The following is a 15,599-nucleotide window of genomic DNA, read 5'->3' on the forward strand; positions in this document are numbered from 1 at the left end:
AAGGATATACCGGAAACAACGACGAGTTCTTCAAAGACAGCTTTCGTATGGAGAAGAGTACCTTTTCGTTTTTGGTGGACCGACTTGGTGTTTTTCGGAAGAAGGACACCAACTGGCGAAATGCCATTCCTCTTGAAAAGCAGATCGCTATAGACTTATACACCTTGGGATCATGAGCGGAATATCGTTCCATCGGAAGGCTTTTTGGAGTTGCACAGAACACTGTGTGCAAAATTCTCCATGAATTTTGCCGGGTACTCATTTTTGAGTTTGCTAGCGAGTTCATGTCACCTGACTATCTTACTCCAGAAAAAGTGGACGAGTGTGTCAAAGGATTCAAAGCAATCGGATTTTCCCAGTGTCTAGGTGCAATTGGTAAGACATAAATTCATTAAATCAGTTCATGGTCTTAGCAATGTATAATGTGTAGATGGTTGTCACATCGAAATAAAACTGCCAGCAGCAGAAGAAGTCGATTACCACAACTACAAAAGCTGGTACTCAATAGAACTATTCGCTCTCGTGGATTACAGGTAAACTGCCTTCTAAGAGCTCAACAATGTTCTAAACGCATTATATTTTAAATTTAATACAGATACAGATTTATCTATGTAAACATCGGCTCTGCTGGGCGCTGCAACGACTCCACTATATTTCAAAAGTCGAGCCTAGCAAGGAAAATGGTGTCTTCTCCGTTTCTTCACGAAAAAACAAGGGAAATTTGTGGCGTGCAAAACGCTGATGAAACCGTACCCATTTTCCACAACTGCATCCGAAGAACAGCGATATTTTAACTACAATCTATCTAAAGCTAGGCGAGTAGTAGAAAATGCATTTGGCCATTTAAGGGCAAGATTTCGGTTTATTGGGAAAGGTCTTGACAGCCACTACAAGAATAATAGTGCAGTCATTCTAGCCTGCTGCATTTTGCACAACATTTTAAATGAGCATAACAGCGCCATAAATGAAACTTGGCAACAGGCTGCAAATGACCTACGCGAACAACCAAATCGGACTAATATGTCTACAGATTTTAGCCAACCTGCAGAAAAAATAAGAGCAGCTATTTCCTAATATTGTCTAAATGGTAAAAAATAAAGTTCATAAAATCTAAATCTGTTTATTTTTTATTTAATTATAATATCACATTTCATTTTGGTCTATTTACTATAAATTTTAGGACTACGTTGATTTGTTTAACAGCTCCAACAAAGCCGATTAGAATTTTGCTTGGCTGTCTGTCATCCTCGACAACATTTCTGTCTGCGCTCTCTACTCCTCCAGTCTTTTTCGAGCTATCTCCACAAGCTCCGACTTGTGGTCCACCTTTACGCGCTTAGCAGTGCTGCCTGAGCGTTGACTGCCGCTACAAATAGAGGCTTCCCTATCATCTGGGTCTACATCCAAGAGCTCCACAAAGTATTCCCTAGTATCTGCAATAAATACATTTTATTAGATCATTTTAAACCAAAAATATAAGTGTGGGACATACTCTCGTTCTCCAAGGTGTTCTGCTCCATGTTGTGGATGCGGTATGCGCCTAGAAACGTGTGGAGCAACTCATAATGCTGCCACGCGGAAGGAGCGCCACCGCTTGGCCCCATTTTATATTTTTCCTGCCTGAAAGGAATAATATCGTTGAGTGGACTTCCAATAAGTTGTTGCGCGCATATAAATTACCTGTGCTTTTTGGTCAAGTTCTCTGTTTTTGTCCGGACGTCCTTGTAGGACACATCAAGCCCAGTTTCCATTAAGGTCGTGGCCATCTCCATGTATATATGGACATTTTTTCGGGCTCCCCGCAACTGCACGATGTTCTCCTGCCAAATATCGATCAGCAGGACCTCCATCCGCGTAGTCCACCTCAGCATGCCACCGGCGGTTCGCGTATTATTGACTGTAAAATTAAAAGCAATGAATTATTACAAATATAAAGAGCATTTATGTTCATACCTATTGCTTTTTTGCCTTCCATTTTCAAAAGTTTCCCGTCATCATTGTTTACGTTTTCGTAGTGAATGTTCCACTTTCCACTTTCAAGAAGAAGAGTTTCGTGTTTCCACCCAAAATTATCGCCTAATTATTGCGTGTCCATTGCAAAACAGCGGATATAAAAATATACAATTTTGAAAAAAGTCCATAATAAATACAAAAAGTGCCCACAAAATAACACTGGTGATTATAAATAACAAAACACAAGTGAAACAAAAAAAGCAGCAAAGCGAGATTGAAATGCGCCACGTACCCGTGATCTCAATATATGGATATGTGGGCGGTAGACAGATTTTTAGCGTTATGGGCATTAGAGTGAGCGTGGCAAACATTTTTTTGAATCAAACGATAGGTATTGACGAGACCAATACATTTCAGCTAACATTTTTTACCTAGCATGAAAACTTTGGTCGCCACAGGCTTGGGCGGTTTGTGGGCGCTAGAGTGGGCGTGGCATATTCGCGTAACAAACTTGCGCTGCGTACAAGGCTACGAAATCTAAGTCTGAAATCCCAATTCTCTATCTTTGATAGTTTTTGAGATATCCGCGTTCATATTTACGATTTTTTGAAGTTTGTGGGCGATTTGTGGGCGGTAAAGTGGGCGTGGCAAACTTTTTTTTGAGTCAATCGATAGGTATTGATGAGAACAATACATTTCAGTTAAAATTTTTATTCTAGCATCAAAACTGTAGGAGCCACAGCTTTGAGCGGTTTGTGGGCGTTAGAGTGGGCGTGGCACTCTGCTGAAACAAACTTGCACTGCGCAGGAATCTCAGGAATCTGCATGCCTAATCCAAGTATTGTGGCTTTTATAGTTTCCGAGATCTCAGCGTTCATTCGGACAGACGGACAGACGGACATGGCTAGATCGACTCGGCTAGTGATCCCTGATCAAGAATATATATACTTGATGGGGTCGGAAACGCTTCCTTCTGCCTGTTACATACTTTCCGTCGAATCTAGTATACCCTATTACTGTACGGGTAACGGTTATAAAAATATCTAATAAGAATTTGTTCTTATCAAATTACTGTTGCATAGTCTTTGGCATTCAATTAAGCAATGAATTGCTTTTCATAATAAACTGAAAGGGGTTGCACTTTTTATGGCTCAATATCTTCTAAACCGTAATTTTTATGACAAGAAAAGTGATACATCAAAAGTTGAGGAATCTCAAGAGCTATAAAATTTTAAATTTAAAAAGAAATGGTTTGATCCAATTTTGAGAAAAGAGTCAAAAGTGGTTTAAAAAAAAACTTTTTGCGATCTAGCGTCGCTTGTGAACGGTTGTGTTTACTCTTGTGCTCTGAATTTTTGTCTATTCCGTGATTTTTTTGCGAGTGTTTTGTGTTTGTTTATTAACAAAGCTTAGTCTAACCGCTGGGTTAGTGTGTTTAGTGTTTTTTACTAGATCTCCCAGTGATTATAGATATTTTAACATTTATATTAGATTTGTTTAATCTCCTAGCTTTGTTAGTGTAATTTTATACTCACTAAACTTGCTAAAACTCTTTGATTCTCACTCTCTCTCCCGCTCTGTATTACAACTGTAACTTAAACTCTCTCTGAACCTGCCAAATTTCTGGTAGACTTTTGGTGTGCTATTCTCTTGTCTCTCTCTCTCTCTCTCTCTCTTGCTTGCTTTATATTGTAACTGTTCCTGCGTAAAGTTGTCAGTGTCCCACAGGCAACGCTCAATCGATAGAAGATTTATTCTCTCGTGCTCTCTTACATTTAAAATAATACGCGATCTCGCGCTCTTATTTGTTTTCGTGTTTTGTGCCTTTGTGGTTTTGGAATTTGATCCCAGTGCCAAATTTATTTGAGGTATTTTTCATATATTATTTTATTTTATTTCATTTCCTTTAAATGGCTCTTGTTTGCTCTAAGAAAAATTGTACTCTTTCGTCTTCAACTAAAGACCCTTTTATTTTCTGCTGGCTCTGCGAATCGATGATGCACGTTAAATGCGAAGGATTTACTGGTAGAGTCAAAAACTTCATTGATCAGAATTCTGGACTCATGTGGTCATGCGGATCCTGCAAGGAAATGGTTGTTGAGATGAGCGGCTTTATGAAGCAGACTCGAGACAGCCTTTTGAATCTCTCTCGTGCTTTTAAACAGCTCAATGAGGGGTTCAATTCCGTTTGTGCCCAATTTAATAATAAAAAATTACTAACTGAGTCGCCTAAACGTAAAAAAACCAGCTTAGCGGCAGTTAATACGGTCACGGTATCCACCCCAAATCCGAACTTGGTGGCTGCAGCAGTCTCTGTTAACACTGTGGTAAGTGAACCTACTGCGCCTATGGATACAGCTGTTTCAAGTGAAGTCACTGCTTCTCGAAGTCGGGTGGTAAAGAAACCTTCAGTGCCGGCTGCGGTGCCGACCGTACCTATAGGTACAGAAGTTACCGTTTCTGGCTCTCAGCTTAGTGAGGTGCAATCTGCTGCTGGGGGACGTAAGAAATTATCAGTTGTTGTTTCGAGATTCACCCCAGATACCACATCTGAGGATGTTTAGGAATTTATTCGTGAAAAATTCCCATCCGAGAATATTTCAGTTGAACAATTTAGATTTTCATATGCTCGTAGTATATCGTCTTTTAAAATATTTGCTCCGCCTGATGTGTTTAAGGTACTACTTTCTGAAAGCTTTTGGCTTAATGATGATTTAGTAATAAAAGAATTTGTTCCCAATAAACCGAGAACAAATAACAGACCTTCCACTGCGCCAAAAAACTAAAAAGTTTATTTTTGGCTTATCAAAATGTTAGGGGACTAAATATGAAGCTACCCAAGCTTTATGCTGCCTCCTCTGCATTTACTGCTGATATTTTGGCTTTTACGGAAACTTGGCTGAAACCAGAGATATCTGACAATGAAGTTCTGTCAAACAATTTTAATGCCTATAGGACCGTTCGCTCCTCACGTAGGGGAGGCGGTGTGCTGATTGCCGTTAGCACTAGCCTAACATCCGAGAGAATTCACTCTGATACTCCTAATGAAATTGAATTTGTTAGTGTGAAAGTTTCCTTGCAATCATTCTCAATATTTGTTACATGTTCCTATATTCAACCTGGCTCTGATTTAATAACTTATGAGCAACACCTGTCTGCGATAAAATCTGTTCTATCCCTTCTTTCTAACAGTGACCTTTTGATTGTTTTGGGTGACTTTAATCTCCCTGATATTTCTTGGTCTCCTCCTACTGACTCACTAGTCGCTATACCTCTATCCGCCCATGATTTTGTAGATGGTTTTCTAGAATTATCGTTACAGCAAGTAAGCTTTATACGGAATTCATTAAATAGTCAACTAGATCTCGTGTTTGTTTCAGACCCGTCTGAAGTCACGGTATCTAGAATTGATGCTCTTGTTGTACCTGAAGACCGATATCATCCAACAATGGAATTGACAATCTGCCTCCCATGCGTTGAAACCCTCTCTCCTTTAGTTTCTCAAACTAAAGTGAGATGTTTCCGAAAATGTAACTATAAAAAACTTAACGACATGATTTCTCAATATAATTGGACAGAATTGTACAATTGTATGGATATTGAAAGTGCCACTGAACACTTCTATATAGTGTTAAATACCTTTTTTAATGAATGCGTTCCTGATAGGTTTCCTTCAAAGACAAACAGGCCACCTTGGTTAACCAATGCGCTTCGAAGACTTAAAAACCTTAAGGCAAACACTTATAAAAAGTATAAGAAATCGGGTAAGCCATCTGATTTTTCGAAATATGTGGTGGCTCGATCGGATTTTAATGTTCTCAATAGTCATTGCTATTCTATGTATTTAAGTCGATGTAAATTTGAATTTTCAAATGATCCGAAGCAGTTTTATAACTTTGTCAATGCCAAGCGTAAGTCGTCAGCATTGCCTTCATCGGTACGTTTTAACTCAATGGAGGCATCGACGGATTCTGAAATTGCTGATTTATTTGCCGAGTTTTTCCAAACTACTTATAGTTCGGCTGCTTGGTCAAATTCTAACTACCCTCATCCCTTAAATAAGGCAAATTGTATCTTTACCCCTGAAATTACGGAAATTTCTCTCGTAAGAGACTTAGAAAAAACAACGCCAACTTATTCTCCCGGTCCTGATGGACTCCCCGGGTGTGTGCTTAAGTTTTGTGCGTCAACCATATGTAAACCGATTCTTAAACTTTTTAATTTGTCTATTTCATCGTCAGTTTTTCCTACTATCTGGAAGGACTCTTTTATCATTCCACTTCACAAAAAGGGTGCGAAGGCGGATGCCCAGAATTACAGAGGTATTTCTAAATTGTCGGCAATTCCTAAAGCATTTGAACGTATTATTACTTCTCATTTGCAACATTTATGTTCCTCGCTAATATCACCGTGTCAGCATGGTTTTGTTAAGCGAAGATCGACCACCACCAACCTTCTGGAATTGTCATCTATTGTAATAAATGGATTTAAGTATAAAATGCAGACTGACGTTATATACACAGATTTTAGTAAGGCCTTTGACTCTGTCAACCACTCTCTTCTCTTATTCAAATAAAATCAGCTTGGGTTTCCATGTAATCTGTTAACTTGGATTTCAAGTTATTTGAATGGTAGGACTCAGAGGGTTATATTCAAGAACGCTGCCTCAAAACTGATCTATGTGGAGTGCCTGGAGTGCATCTGGAGTGCCTCAGGGTAGTCATTTGGGCCCTTTGCTGTTTACTTTGTTTATTAACGATCTTCCCTCTATCATAACACACTCTCGTGTACTAATGTATGCTGATGATGTTAAGTTTTGTTTATCACATAATGATATAGCGGCGGGTTTCAACTTACAGTCAGATATTGATTGTTCTCAGGGATGGTGTGAGTATAACCTTTTAAATTTGAACTACCTTAAATGCAACGTTATGACTTTTCATAGGGGTACTCCTACTTTTGTTAGTTACTCTCTTCAAAATACGCCACTCGACCGTATATATTCAGTTAATGACTTAGGCGTTCTTCTGGACCCAAAACATAAATTTGACTGCCACATAATGTCCACTGTCAGCAAGGCCATGAGTGTTCTTGGGTTTATAAAGCGTTGATCAAAAGAATTTGATGACCCTTATACAACCAAATTATTATTTACCTCCCTTGTCCGTCCTATTTTGGAATATTGTTCTTCGGTTTGGAGTCCACAATATCAAGTGCATATTGACCGTATTGAGTCGGTACAAAAAAAATTTCTTCTTTTTGCCCTTCGTAGTTTGAACTGGGATCAAAACATAAGGCTACCTTCCTATCAGAGTAGATTACTATTGCTTAATTTACCTACCCTTGCAAATCGTAGAACAATGCTTGGTACTATTTTTATGCAAAATCTTATAAGAGGTGATATTGATTCTGTAGAACTTGTAAACCGCCTAACTTTCAATGTTCCTGTTAGACTTACACGAAATTATTATCCCCTAAATTTGCCACGAGTTACATCTAATTTTTGTCTGCATGAGCCCTTTCGCGTTCTATGTAATAATTATAACAACCTTTATCATTTAATTTGCACTTCAACTTCTATCCCGGTATTAAAAAGTAATATTTTAACTCATTTGCTTCTTTCTTAGATGCTTCTTTTATTTTCATTTGTGTACCGTCTCTATTTGTTTTTTGTATCTTCGTCGCGAACTCGTATTTTTGCCCAAACAGATAAAAGGGCCCGCGCGTAACAAGCACGTGCTTGGTGTCGTTGGGCCACTTGTTTGTAGTGCTCGTAGTGCATCAACGTCCATCAATATAACTCTAAATCTGTTGTACAATTTCAGTATAGGTAGAGTGTTTTTTCATAAGTCGTAAGGTTCATACGGTTCCCAAGACCCTAAAATCAAAAAGGGATTCATACAAACCCACAATCAAGGGTACAAACATTATCATTTTGGGAAGAGAAGACAATCTTGTTTCTGGAATAACTTTTGAACGGGAGATCGGATTTCAACAAATGAGGTGTCCTTCGAAGCGTATTCTCATTAAGAATAAAACTAAGTTAAAAACTAAGTTTTCCCAAACGACTCCAGCAGCTCCAACTTTCTAAATTTTCACTTTTCATCGCTTTTTCTCCCAAACGAATTAATCTTGGTATGCAATCTTCTTAGTTTTTGCGATAACTTTAAATTGGAGTATCACTTGTTATGATCAGACTATCATAGCAGATTTTCAATTCTACGGCCACATATAGAAGTTGTCTTCGCACACTTTCTGGTGCGCTTCGCCACTACGTGTACTGCCGTCCACAGTGATGTTTCCAGCGTTTAGGAACTGGAATACTTTGAAATGGTAACCTTAAATTGGAAATATAATTTTTTTAGCACGGTATTTTAAAGATAAGATAAATGTATGTAGCATAGGTAGTTGTTGTTCTTATCAGATTGTTGGATTTGGAGTGGATTACAATTCTTTTAGTGAAGGTTACCTCATCGCAAGCAACAGCACAATATTTACATTCAACAATGCTGTCATGGGTTCTTGGGAAGCTTTAGTAAATGGAAGGCTTTGAGCGCGAAGCAATCTAAGATCAACTTTGGTTTGTCGTGGCGGTCGTTGACCGCAGACGTAAGAAAAGCAAGAAGTTAAGAAAATCAAAAAAATATATTTATAGGCGTTACTCATAAAGTATAAGGGTATACTAGATTCGTCGAAAAGAATGTAACAAAAAGAAATAGCGTTTCCGACCAAATAAAGTATTTATGTTATTGATCAGATAACTAGCCGAGCCGATCTAGACATGTCCGTCTCTCTGTTCGCCTCTATAAACTCTGAGATCTCAGAAACTTTACAAGCTACAGCGTTGGCATTAGGCATACAGGTTCCTGTGGATTTGAGGCAGCGCAAGTTTGTTTCAGCGTATGCCACGCCCACTCTAACGCCCAACCTGTCTAGCGACCACATTTTTTGGTATTTTGTGAAAGTTCAAATCGGACCATTCATTAAAAAGTTATAAGCAAATGAAGTGTGCAATATCGCAAGCATACGATTTGCTGCATGCATATCTCCATCTTCCCCGCTGTCCCCTTAGATAAAAAAGGGGTATCTAATAGTTGAGGAGGTCGACCATAACGTTTTCTGGTTTTATATACGCTTCCAGCGTTTAGGAACTGCAATACATATTAATGTAAGCCTGAAATTGGAATTATAATTATTTTTAGCACGATAGTTTAAAGATAAGAATTTTGATTTTTTCGTAATTTAATATTATTTTAGAAAACTTAATTTTTTGCAGCACTGTGGTGAAAAGGCTTGTTTGCGGCTAACGTATTCAAAACCAAACGCGCCACGAATTTTATAAACTTTGGAGAGCAACCCATTTTAAGATCAACAGGGAATGTCGCACTTGCGGAAGTTCGGCAGAATTGGGCAAAATGACAGTACAGGCAATGCAGACTATGCGAAATAAGATTTTTAATAAATTGTCTTAAGATTTGGCTAGGCTTTACGAGTCAAATCAAACTGGACAACGACCCGGCAATAATCAAATTCCAGCGGATTAAAACGTTCCTTTATGGATGGAAGTAGGCAGATTAAATAGTCGAAATTCTCTTAATTTTGCGGGAGATGCCAGATTAACTCCTGGGAGTACAGTTTCTGATCTGGTACATAGGCCCGACAAGGTCGAGATTATTAAAAGAAAAACCGAAAACTTCGTTTAACCGGTAATAGAGGTGGTATAAGTGTTGACAGTTTTATCTATCGTGTAGAGGCTCTAACACATCAGACCCTAGAGAGAAGTTCCCAGTTCTATGTAACAATGCCAGCATCCTGTATATGGGCAAGGCCCGAATTAACTTTTTTTAGTTCTACCCATTTCTTGTAGAGTAAATAGATTCGTCGGAAAGTATGTCGCAGGTAGAAGGAAGTGTTTCAGTCCCCTCAAAGTAGGTATATTTCTGATCAGGATCACTAGCCGAGTCGATCTAGCCATGTCCGTCTATCCTCCTTTCCGTATGAACGCTAAGATCTCGGAAACTTCAAGAGCTAGAATCTTAAGAGAAGGCACGCAGATTTTTGGGCCAATAAATATTTAAATGAGATTTTGTTCTTATTATCAATACCCCACATATCATGCCAAAAATGATTGAAATCGGACCATTAAATACAAAATTATAGTCAAATAATAATCAATATTTTTCAATTCAATCGAGATCATGTGTTTTCACTAGCCACAAGCAAGCATATCTCTATCCCTCTCCCTCACTTGCTGACGGTGCAGTCTTCCCTAATTCTTATATGGGACGGTGAACTTCTAGCTACTTGTGGTGGTACCGATACGGTATCTCCTGCCCCCCAGACCGACATTGTGTAGTATGGATCTGGGAACCAACGTAGTCTTTGGCTTTCCTATTTTATAAAGTGTTATAAAAAATAATAACTGAATAATATATGAGAGAAAGCTGTCTTATATGGCAAAATAGACAATAGGATACAATGGACATCTTAAGTATTCGCGGTTTTTCGATATCCACCTCTAATATGTCCCATTATGTGTACCCTTGAAGAGGGTATAATGATTTCGTTTAGAAGTTTGCAACGCGATGAAGGAGACGTTTCCGATCCCAGAACGTATATATATTCTTGATCAGCATCACTAGACGAGTCGATCTAGCCATGTCCGTCTGTCCGTCCGTTTCTACGCAAACTAGTCTCTCAGTTTTAAAGCTATCGGCACAAAACTTAACCATGAGACTTATTTCTATTGCAGATAATAAATAAGTCGGAACGAGCCGGATCGGACAACTACATCGTATAGCTCCCATAGGAATGATCAAATAAATATATTTTTTTAAATGTAAGAAAATTATATTTTCGGAGTTACTAATAGTAATACTTCAGAATATCGAAACCAATTTAAATCGGATTGGACTACCTCATCATAACGCTGCCATAGGAATTATCGGATAACTAATGTTAAAATAATACACAGACCGTTATATTTCGTTTTAGGTAAACATACTCGGTAGTAAATTGAAATGGAACATTATCTTAAAATTTTTAAAATTAGTTTTCATTAACGACCTGGAAGAATATAGTAACATTGGCGTGCCGACGTTAGCTTTCCTTCTTGTTAATTATTAATTTTATTATTGTATTTATGCGACGGCCATTTTACGCTTTCATTTTATAAAATGGGCCATTTTATAAATGGTCGTTAAAGTGGGCGTGGTAAACTTTTTTTGGGTCAACCGATCGGTATTGATGAGAACAATATATTTTAGTTAAAATTTTTATTCTAGCATCAAAGCTGTAGGAGCCACGGTTTTGGACGGTTTGTGGGCGTTAGAGTGGCACTCTGCTGAAACAAACTTACGCTGCGCAGGAATCTCAGGAATCTGCATGCCTAATTCCAGTATTGTAGCTCTTATAGTTTCCGAGATCTCAGAGTTCATACGGACAGACGGATCGACTCGGCTAGTGATCCTGATCAAGAATATATGGGGTGGGAAACGCTTCCTTCTGCCTGTTACGTACTTTCCGAGGAATCTAGTATACCCTTTTACTATACGAGTAACGGGTATAACAACACAACACTAAATACCATTTTAACTCTAATGTGTGGAATGTTTTCAGCGCAAATAGATCAAGGATGAGATATTCTTTCAGGAAGGCGTTGTGGATATTGAGGAGGGACTTTTGTAGGCCAACAGTTTCGAATTTTCACAAGTTAGAACCGTTTGGTCCCTCTTAAGTATTTATAACAACTTCCTTGCATACGGCTCTTTGACTATATCCTTTTTCAAGCAATAATTTTGGGAGGTGGATGTGGATGAAGAAGAACATAGTCTGGATGTTGCTCATTTCCTTAAAAAAGAGCATAGCAATACCTATTTTCATGATGAGATCAATTGCTTGGTAGGCTCCTTGGGCCTGCACCAACAACAATTTTCTTATAACAGCTGACTTGGGCCATAAGAGTTCAAATGCATTTCCTTCTCAAAAAATACCGAAACGCCAAGAACCAAAATCACCTAAGCTCGTAAATTATACTGAATAAAACAATGGAATACTGAATCGATCTGCGGATGTAGTGATTTTTCCTGTCTCTTTCCTACACGTGTATTTCTAATGGAGGAAGAAGTCTCTGAAGGGGAATTTGGTCGCTGAAGCGATTCTGTCTGAATAGGGTATAAAGCACCCAGAGTGGTCGACAAATAATGTTTGAGTCTACGACATTAAGTCGTTGCACATCAGTCAATTACTACACTCCCGCCTGAGCTTCGAGATGAAGTTCTTAGGTGTTATAATTGCCTGGATATTGGACAAATTCGCCAAATGTGGTGGTAATCATGAGTCTCAGGATCAATTTAAGTGCATAAATTGCAGCTCGAAACACAGTGCAGGCTATCGCAAATGTTCAGATTTTCTAGAAGCAATTGCTCGTCGCAAATCTGGAACAACTATCAATTAAATTAGTACCTGTCCCTCTTTGTGCTCAGAGTGTCTGGGGCCCAGCTTTCCCTCTTCTGGTTCTACCACTTCCAATATAATGCAAGGCGCACCTGAGACTCCTCCGTCTAGTGATGGCCTTGAACTCCCGTATTGACCAGATGATGTCAATGATGATGAAAATGATGGAGCTTCTTATTAACCAGATTAAGATCGTTTCACATTTTGCAACGACATTGGTCTCACTGGCAAGAGTCTCGAGTTAGAGCACTATGTTACTGCTAATTCAATTGATGTGATGCTAATACACGAAATACACGAAACGCAACAGCCGCTCACATCTCAGAACTTTGGTTATAATTTATTGACGGCCAATTATCCCTCTGACCGTCTTCAAGGAGGTGCTGCTGTTTTAGTCTACTTCCACAACTTACAACATCAAGGCTGCTGTCACGTCAGGATAACATTAGACGTTTTAAGGATCATCTTACAATCCTTATTGAGAATGATGAATCTGTTGATCTGAGTTGTCCTCTGGATATTGATGCTGTTGTTAGCGACCTGACTTTAAATATGAAGAATAAGCCAAAGAATTCGCTGATTTTTTGGAAGAAAGACGTAAGCCTTTGGGATTGGTCCCGCTTCTCAAATTCTGCCAATTGATGCAGGAGAAGTTAAAGACTAAATTAAGCGACTAAAACCGAAAAAGGCCCGTGGGCCCCCGACAGTATGAACGTGAATGTGGCTAAAGCTCTGCCAGTGGTACTACCTGTGCTTCCACAAGGCAAAAGGCGAGGACTGTCGAGAACAGCGAAAACTAGACTTTTAAAAGCTACTTTAATGCCTGTAACACGTCAATAAAAAGAACTGAGTCCTGCCAAAAATTGTAAAACATAAAAAACGCTCCATACCAAACAGGAAACACTAAAATTTTTCGAGATGTCATAATTTAATCATCCTTGTACATTGTAGTATGCATATATTGAATATACACTGTACCAAAAGTACTTAAAGTGGGCACACTGTAACACTTTGTTGCAGTGTTTACATAAACAAAGTCCCGGTCATAACCCCAAGGGCAGAAACATGAGTCGATCCGTGCGCTCACAGAATGTGCAAGTGTCAGCATTCTGTTGCACGCGCAGACCGCTTAACCGGACTAAGTATATCTTTTTACTACATCGCGATTGTGACAGGTTTACACAGTGCTGAGCCCAAGTGTATTTAAACAAAACAACAACAACAACATAAACTCCGGAATGCAATATCAACCACAACAACAAAAGTGATAAAAATGTCATAAATCTTTGCGATGACCAACAGTCTACAATTAAGAGTGGCAGTCCGACACTTGTACCAACGCTGGAATAAAACACGCCAACGCGGGAAACCGACAGATAGGAAGGAAAAACCAAAAGTCTGAGTGAGTAGAGTGCGAGTATTGGGCAAAGGCCAGAAAAACAAAATCAATAAAAGAATAGCAAATATTAAGTAGCTATTATACACATATACGACGCCCACAAGGGCAACAGCAGAAAAATTAACTGCTTAACTTGATTTTCTGAAAGAAAGCCTCCAGCTACGAAATCCAAATACCGCAACACACTCAGCAAATATTAAAGTTATAAATGAAATACTAATTAACAAAACAACACCTCCAAAGCCTTTGCCGAAAAAGCCTGACCCCTGCCCGAACGACAGCCCTGGACCACTATACGCTGCAGCATGCAAATACACATGCATGAAACCAAAGACCGGTGCGAAGACCCGGCACCGGCCCCGCCTAAGCCAATAGGCCATGGACATCAGCAGCACGACAGCGCGAGGGGCACTCCGCCACTTTCGCCTACGAGGGAGCGTCAGCGTAGCTAAACGCCAAGCGACGACCAGCTGACGCGGAAAACATTCGAAGCAGCCATCACCATAATTATAATATATATACTTAATAAAAATTATAAGTTGTGCGGAACCATCTCCGCTCAATAAGAATTATAGCCCGTAAAGATACAAAACAATCGGCAGTAAGACTGCAAACGTAAATGCAAAGAAATGCAATAAGCAAATTTTCTGAGGATACAATAAATAGTTATAATTATAATTTAAATATATATACACCCAAAATGGCAATAGTAGACGTTAAGTTAGAGTAGTAGAGTCAAATAATAATGACTTTGAATTAATACACACACTGTTGATAATAATTGTTGTTATAATGTGCGAAAATTTTTTTTATAAACTATATAAGTTACATAACAAATGTATAAAAAAGAAATATATGAGCCAGGCAAATAATCTGAACAAAATTTAATTTAAAAAAGAGAAGAGCAACATTGATTGAAAAGAAATAATCCTGTAATTAACTTTCGAACTTTAAGAAAATGAAATAAAATAAATATATAGTCGAGTACCTCGACTATTTGATACCCGTTACTCAGCTAAAGGGACCAAAGGGAAATGGAGATATGCAAGCAGCAAAGCGAGGCTGAAATGCGCCACCTACCGGCGGTATACAGACTTAAGCGTTATGGGCGTTAGAGTGGGCGTGGCAACATTTTTTTTGGATCAATTGATAGGTATTGACGAGACCAATACATTTCAGTTAAAATTTTTTATCTAGAATGAAAATTCTGGGCGCCACTGGCCTGGGCGGTTTGTGGGCGTTAGAGTGGGCGTGGCACATTCGAATAACAAACTTGCGCTGCGTACAATCTAAGTCTAAAGCTAAATCTGAAATCCCAATTCTCTCTTTGATAGTTTCCGAGATATCTGCGTTCATACTTACGATTTTTTGAAGTTTGTAGGCGGTTTGTGGGCGTTAAAGTGGGCGTGGCAAACTTTTTTTTATGTCAATCGATAGGTATTGATGAGAACAATTTATTTCAGTTTAAATTTTTATTCTAGCATCAAAACTGCAGGAGCCACAGTTTTGGGCGGTTTGTGGGCGTTAGAGTGGGCGTGGCAGTCTACTGAAACAAACTTGCCCTGCGTAAGAAGCTCAGGAATCTGCACGCCAAATCTAGCTATCATAGTTTCCGAGATCTCAGCGTTCATCCGGACAGACAGACGGACAGACGGACATGGCTAGTGATCCTGATCAAGAACATATATACTTTATGGGGTCGGAAACGCTTCCTTCTGCCTGTTACATACTTTCCGACGAATCTAGTATACCCCTTTACTCTACAAGTAACGGGTATAAAAAATACATATAT

General features: G+C 38.9%; 1 protein-coding gene across 1 annotated transcript; it reads right to left on the minus strand.

Annotated features, from left to right (window-relative positions):
• Window positions 1-1,238: 1,238 nt before the first annotated feature.
• On the minus strand, window positions 1,239-2,072 carry LOC119562327. The gene is made up of 4 exons (XM_037875485.1): window positions 1,954-2,072; window positions 1,681-1,897; window positions 1,493-1,620; window positions 1,239-1,433 (listed from the first exon to the last, which is right to left on the minus strand). The coding sequence occupies exons 1-4, from the start codon at window positions 1,973-1,975 to the stop codon at window positions 1,273-1,275; spliced, it is 528 nt and encodes a 175-aa protein (XP_037731413.1). The 5' UTR covers window positions 1,976-2,072; the 3' UTR covers window positions 1,239-1,272.
• Window positions 2,073-15,599: the final 13,527 nt, after the last annotated feature.

The sequence above is a fragment of the Drosophila subpulchrella genome, unplaced genomic scaffold (assembly GCF_014743375.2).
Source record: "Drosophila subpulchrella strain 33 F10 #4 breed RU33 unplaced genomic scaffold, RU_Dsub_v1.1 Primary Assembly Seq420, whole genome shotgun sequence".
Taxonomy (NCBI): Eukaryota; Metazoa; Arthropoda; class Insecta; order Diptera; family Drosophilidae; genus Drosophila; species Drosophila subpulchrella.